Source organism: Dufourea novaeangliae, unplaced genomic scaffold, assembly GCF_001272555.1.
Source record: "Dufourea novaeangliae isolate 0120121106 unplaced genomic scaffold, ASM127255v1 scaffold493, whole genome shotgun sequence".
In the NCBI taxonomy this organism is placed as follows: domain Eukaryota; kingdom Metazoa; phylum Arthropoda; class Insecta; order Hymenoptera; family Halictidae; genus Dufourea; species Dufourea novaeangliae.
The window spans coordinates 707,980-714,872 of record NW_015374430.1 but is presented as its reverse complement, the minus strand read 5'-3'; the positions used below and the strand labels follow the sequence as shown (position 1 = coordinate 714,872).

The following is a 6,893-nucleotide window of genomic DNA, read 5'->3' as shown; positions in this document are numbered from 1 at the left end:
CCCTAAAACAGTTCATGAATGATCTAAGCTCGTGGAACGACACAGAAATCAGGTTTGGGAGCCCGCGGGATTACGCCGATACTTCGAATTTCTTAAAAGTAGCAAGAAGAAGCAGATATGTTACTTTTACAACCACGAATCCCAGCGCGAGCTAGTCTGCGTTAGAAAATGTTAGAGCAGCGAACTTAAAGCGAAAACCAGAAGCACGAAGGGATGCTTTTGAATAAGATATTTTGCATGAAGACAGACACAGTTCGGTATAGTAACAAAGTACCATGGAATTGTTCGATTGTACTTGTTTACAGACTATCTAGCAATGATTTAATTACAGGATTATTTTCTTGATATCGAGAAAATTAAATTGAATTTCATGATATATTTACGAAAGGGTGATTCAACCATGAAAAACTGTACTTAGAGTTTTCTGGTAACAAATGTACAGTGCCGTTCAAAAGTATTGGGGATAAATTGTCCGTATGAAGGAATGTTCCATAAAAATTATATATTTTTGGGCGATATTCATTACTTTATGTCAGCGTAAGTGTTGCCCGTAGAGCTTTAATATCCCCAAAATTCTTTCTTTCATATGTAATGTTCTGTTACATTTACGTCATATATTATACATTTCTTATGAACGGCAGTGTACCATCGCGAGCAAACTCGGCTTCCGCTAGGGGAAAAAGTGGCGTAAGAGTAAGGGCCTCCTACCACTTGGTAAATTTAATTCAAGTACTGAAATAATTTTCCCTACGCCACTTTTTCCCTAGCGGAAGGGCCTCTTACCACTTGATATCAGGAATTACTGAAATTTATGTCAAATTAATACTTGGTTAACGTCTGCTTTTGTGGTTTCTTTTTTATACAGGTAGTCTTATTACGCGAATAATTGAACGACGGTTACTGCTATCATCCGTTTCATGCCGATACTCTCCAACGCCTGAACACCATCTTTTTGACACGTCTGGCTATTAGAATTGTTCTATACGTAACTGGTCTTATCTTCAGTCAAGGCACGAATCATAATCGGGCCTTGTCAAGTCTTTGGTAAATCTTTAACAATCTACTGGGTATAATTAGTGAATCATTTACACTATACTGAGTTAGGCGTGAAAACTCTCTGTGACCCAATCACCAGTCTGTGACACCGGCCTGGAGTTATGGGCGTTTAGGACAGCAGCCGTTTTCTTTGTTCGTGTGGCTTTTGTGCACGATAATGAACATTCTTATAAAAACTAATCGACAAAATCGCCGTTTTCAGTGAAACGGATGAATCAATCGAATGTGTGTACAAAGAAAGGATAGTTAAAAATGGACATCGCGATACTTAAAAAAAAACGCTGCTGTGCTAATTGACGCCGTACGAATGCTACCACTACCCGGGTATCCCAATGGCCGTTGGTAAAACCACGATTAAATATATTAAAAGAGAATGGTGGTGAGTACACGGTGTACACAATGATGTACAAGTACTTAACAAGTGATGCGTCTCGGAATACATCGGTTAGGTTTTTTTCGTTAATATGTCTTCCAAATTTCAGCCGGTGCCTGTGCTAGGCCTGCGTACACGCAGGTCAGACTAGACCACACATGCTGAAAAGACACCCATCACACGTCAACCAATGTCCCCGCCGTAGTCCTGACCGTTTAGCAGATTACGGTTGTAAATGGCAGCCCTGTAACTGTACCTATTTATGGCGGGTCGATCGGGTACCGGCGGCGGTACTAACGCCACGTCCGAGTTCAGCAGCGCCCCGCTTCCCTCGTCCACTTCGCCGATACTGCTCTCCACCAAAGACGGCTCCACCTCGGTAAATGCCAGCCTCGACCGTAACAAGTAAGCGTATGTCTTGTACCTCTTCAGCTGCAATTCAGAGGGCAGAGAAGTTAACGTAGAAATTATTAGAATAGTTGATTGAGTGATACAGTTTCGATTTGGAGCTCGAAGGATTGGAACCAATAAGTAGCAAGAGGGTAAGACGCTACTTTTTAATGGGAGTATTGAAATTCTGTGAAATCTTTACTTACTCTGCCTACATTGTTAAATGCCATCGGTAATTACCTCGTGATGCAGATAGGCATCCTTTTCTTTATAGTTTTGTACAGTGAGTGCTTTCGCCCCCCTTTCAGGTGGATGCCGCCTGTGCTCCTCTAGTTCGGCCTCTAATTTGTTAACCCTGTCCTCGTGGTCCCGTAACTGTTCTCTCTGACAAACAGGGTCAAAAATCCGTGATATCGTCAGTTCTAAACGCTTTGGGGAGGCGGCGGGTGGGATGTGGAACACGCGGAAACACATTTCTGGTGGTTTTATATACGCATGTAAATGATACACTACTGATTTCTGTACAGATGCGTCTAAATCTCGTGTCCGAAAGGGATAATCCCGTTTGGTCAATGCCGTATTCCGTTTCGACGATACGAAAACATTAGAGAACGAGGTTGGCTTCGGGGATAGTAGAGGAAGGCTTGTAAATAAAGAAACAACGAACACAGATTATATCCGTTACGTGGCTCCACGGTCGGACGCCGTTTCATTAACCCTAGAACGCCTGATCCTCCAACTGTCACGTAAATGCTCGGGAGTGGGGGGGCTTCTCAAACCCACGTTTCTTACATATTTCTCCCAAAAAAAATTATTTTTTTATGCAAATTTCATAAACTCCCCCTTTGGGCGTTCTAGGGTTAAACGGGTTCTCTGTCGCTCGGACACTACTCACAGGAGATAATTTCGTGTGACTGCAGGGCAGCAGGGGTCGTTGAAATTTTCGCTGGGAGCCGACCGCCCCGGCTAACGGCTGACAGGAGAAACTTGCGCACACGAAATTAATCGTGTCGATCCACGACTGCAGCTCTTTGGAATCACTGGGAACAAACAGCTCCAGTTATACAACTTTTAAACAACTTTACCCGTATTGTCATCGACTTGGTGAGAATTTTTTCATTCGGGTCACCTCGTTTGGAAGAGATATTCTGCCTGATCAGCGGTCTGTAACCTGAAGACATGTTGTTTTTTCGTGTAGTCCGACGCCTTTGTCGCCAACGCGTGGTGGATACGTATGGCGTTGTGTAAACTATCATTACGGAAGCCATGCTCGTCTTTGTGCAAATATAATACAAGTTCTCGCAATGTACAATAATACATCTTCCAGCCACGTTTCCCGAACGGAGCTGAAAGAAAAATCGTGACAATGATTCACAAATTCATTCAGATATAACTAATTTTTTTAAATGTGGCTTATTTCTTTATTCTTATATTGTTGACTTTTCCCCCCATCATTGTCGTCTATTTTACCCAATTCTAATATTCAAAAAGATCAAACTAAATAGCCCTGTGTGAACAAATTTGTGAGACTCCGTATTGGACTATAAACAGAAGAGATCAGTACTTTTCTTTCCGTTGGAATCGTAACAGCATTTTCGCATAACGTAACCCTTCTTGAACTCCGTAGCACCCGTAACGTTTGGCACGTCGAGAAATGGATTCCCGGTTCCAGATATAGCTGGACCGTCACCCTGTTGCATCGCCTGATTCGCGGCCTCATCGCCCTCCTCATCCCTGAATAAACAACACGTTTATCAATGAGAACCCGTCCAATAAAAACCACGATGATTCCAAAGATCCGCCAGCTGAACGAACTTACAGGGCCCATTCCAAGGGGAACGATTTGATAGCATTGTACAGCTGCTTTAGCACCTCCCTAGGGAAATTATCGCCGTCGTTCAGTTCCGAGAGGTTCTCTATAAATTCGTTACACGACATCTTCCTGCCGATATTTTGACCGTGCAGATCCGTATTGAGCAGCATTATGGCGCAAGTTAACGTATGGACAGCGTCTGAAAAGGAAGTTCCAGTTAGAAGATCATGAAAAAAAAAGGGGGGGGGGCGGGACTAGCAGACCAAGAGGATGTGATTTACCCTGAGAATTGAAAGCGCCGGGGTTGCAGTCGAGAAATCTCTTGGAGAAATGTACAAGGACCCTCTCTCTTTCCTGGGTCTCCCCCGTCAAAGAGAACTGGGCAAGGAACTTTCTGAGAGCCACGTCCAGCGTGTCCCGTTCGAAGCTGAAGTATCTCAAGTATTCTTCGGCTACCGCTCTACTAAAGTCGTTGCTGGAACCGAGAGAAAGGAGGATCAAAGTTAGAGGGGAGGGGGCGTGACCTGCAACAACCGCGAGAATTCGGAGATTCTGATTCAAGTGTGGTGTCCCGTACTTTTTGCTAAGGTGTCTAGAGACGTCAGACTTTTTGAAACCGTCCAGTGAGTATAGCCTCTTGGCCAGTCGAATCGCCGACGGCAGGTCCACCGCTTTCGGGCTGTAATGGAAGCTGTGCAAACTTTCGATGTCGCTTTCCTCATCGGCGGATTGGGGCGGCGACGCGCCGTACTTGTCCTCGTAGCCGCAAAGATTCAGCGCCTCCTTCTCGTCCTCGCTCTCCTTCAACTCCTGGAAACGAACAGCCCACCACTAAAGGGAACACGTTCTCTTGGAGAACGGAGTTGGACAATTATCGATGAAACCAGCGACGTATAGTCGGAACGAATTTAGTTGGGCGTGACCAAACGGTACAGAGGGTGGGGGCAACTGAACCGGTGGGCGTGATCAAGTAGCTCAGTAGGCGTAACCGAAGCCTACAGTGAAGTTAGCGCATGGTTAGCCTTCGACAATCAACTGATTTCCCTCCAACTATAGTCACCGTTCTTCATCGAGTTCTTTAAATAAAACTGAAAACATCAGACACTCGAATCGATTCACCCTAAAACCACCAAGTTATACAAGTATCAGGGGTCCAAGCCCAGAATCCAAAACGCTACCTGATATCCAACGAACTCGGGAGTGACATTGCCACCGGCGGACCGTTGCACGGTGTTCTGTGGCGTTGCAGCGGGCACGAGTTCCGGATTGCTTGGATTCCCGCGTCTCCTGTTCTGTCTGGGACTAGTGTTTCGCGCGGTGGCAGTTGCCAACTCCTTCTCCGGTCCTTTCACCTGTATCACTATCCTGTGCTCGGACGTGTCCTGTGCTGGTTGGTAGCCGGTCGGCGTGGACGAGGTCGTGTTGCTCTTCAGCCTTCTCTGGGGCGGTTCGCTGGCCAGTATCGTCGAGTCACTGTCACTCGGATCACTGACCATCATGTCGCGGGCACTGAGTATGTCCATGGTCTCCTCGTCGTTGTAGTCGGGGCTGGACATGTTGCTGATCGCCTCGGACTGGCTTAGGTCCCCGTTCGTCGGATGAAGCCCGGAGGCCGAGGAGTTTGTACCGTCGCCGGATGGGCCCAGGGCTGTCGCGTTCGCGCCCGTGGGTACCGGCGGTGGGAACCTACGGGATCCAGAATTGGAGGACATGACCGAGGACGAGACTGAGGTAGGGGAGGCCGGGGACAAGGAACGCTGGGGGCTGGTGCCCTCCGTCGAGGAGCTACTCGACGAGGATTGCGAGGAGCTGCCGTTCTGGCAGCAAGAGGTGCGCTCCGAGGCGGACGGCGAGCTGACCGGGGCGTTGTACGTCCACACGATCCGCTCGCTGGACAAGCCCTGCCCACTGTCCGGCCGTGTGTCCAACAGGGTGTTCAAGCTGGACGTGACGTCGTCGTCGATGTCAATGTCCACAGCGCTCATCGACGGGTCCTTTTGGAATTGCAAATGATCCTCGGAGCGCGACGTACGAACGAAACCGCTCGAGTAACCGAAACTCGCCGCGTTCGGTTTGCCGGCGTCCCCCTGGCCCGGGCACTGGACGCTCTCGCGTTTGCTGATCCCGACCGGCGAGGTGCTGGCCGAGTTCGAACCGGTGCACTTGTAAGCACGGTGATGGCCCAGCATCTCGTTAGGACTGGTGGGTACCGAGTTATGATGGTGGTGATTGTGGTGATTATGGTGATGGTGGGTGTGATGATTGTTGTACCTCAGCGAGTCGACCTTCTTCTGGTGTTTCGGGAGCAGGCCACTGCTTTGCTGGGTGCGCGACAAGTTCAGCATCAGATCGCCGGTCATCATGTAGGCTTCGAACCTGTGTCATAATGGACCCATTTTACACACCTCTGATCGGTACAGATATTCCTTGATTGGCTGATACTGCCAGGTTTGGCTGACTGGCTAGAAACTTCCCGACTTTGGAAGCCCATTATTTTCTATACAGGGTGAACCACGAATTGCGATCAGTAGATATCATTACATGTGTTCCAATGCACAGAACGAAATATATACCCGATAAAAACATTTCCGATCGGTCTGCTAATAACCGAGTAATCTCTACTGATCACGATTCGTAGTTCACCCTGTATATACCCAAAGGACGAACTCTCGTTTCGCCATCATTCTCATCGTTTCGACACGTTCTGATGGGATAGATGGCGAGACGTACCTAGGCGTATTCTTCTGTCTGTTGAACTTTTCGCCAGACAGAGGCTCCCACTGGGCTCGTTCCTCCTCCTTGAAACTGTCGATAGGTGGGAGCAACGCCTCCAGCTCGGACGAACCGGACGCGTCGCTGTAGGAACCGTTGCTTCTGGTCGCGTATTGGTTCGCGCCAGTCGGTTCGTGGGGCGAACCGACCGGCAGCTCCGGTGTCCTCGTCTTCCTCGAGTCCGTGTCCTCGCCATTGCCCGACGACACGGAACGAGGATTACTCGCGAGGGTGGCCGCCTCGTGAGAGATCTTCGAGGTGTCCGTCTCGTCGCAGGCCGGCTGTCCAGGTGATAACAGGCGACGCACGTGCGCTTTTATTGCGGGATCTGTAGACACAACCGTGTTATCTTATCTAGCACCCAGGTAAAGACTGTTCGTTTCTGTTTGTCCCATTATTAGCAAATTGCCCCGATTGAATTCCGTTATACAGGGTGTTACATCTAACGCGAGCCACGATTTTTCACCCGCCGGCTTTGTGGGTTTTACA

At 48.3% G+C, this 6,893-nt stretch overlaps 1 protein-coding gene across 1 annotated transcript; it reads right to left on the bottom strand.

Moving 5' to 3' along the window:
- Nucleotides 1–1,542: 1,542 nt before the first annotated feature.
- On the bottom strand, nucleotides 1,543–6,437 carry LOC107193116 (PH and SEC7 domain-containing protein 1). The gene is made up of 11 exons (XM_015582513.1): nucleotides 6,363–6,437; nucleotides 4,811–6,008; nucleotides 4,210–4,442; nucleotides 3,914–4,107; nucleotides 3,639–3,831; nucleotides 3,384–3,553; nucleotides 2,949–3,165; nucleotides 2,715–2,859; nucleotides 2,060–2,203; nucleotides 1,686–1,861; nucleotides 1,543–1,590 (listed from the first exon to the last, which is right to left on the bottom strand). The coding sequence occupies exons 2-11, from the start codon at nucleotides 5,993–5,995 to the stop codon at nucleotides 1,572–1,574; spliced, it is 2,676 nt and encodes an 891-aa protein (XP_015437999.1). The 5' UTR covers nucleotides 5,996–6,008; nucleotides 6,363–6,437; the 3' UTR covers nucleotides 1,543–1,571.
- Nucleotides 6,438–6,893: the final 456 nt, after the last annotated feature.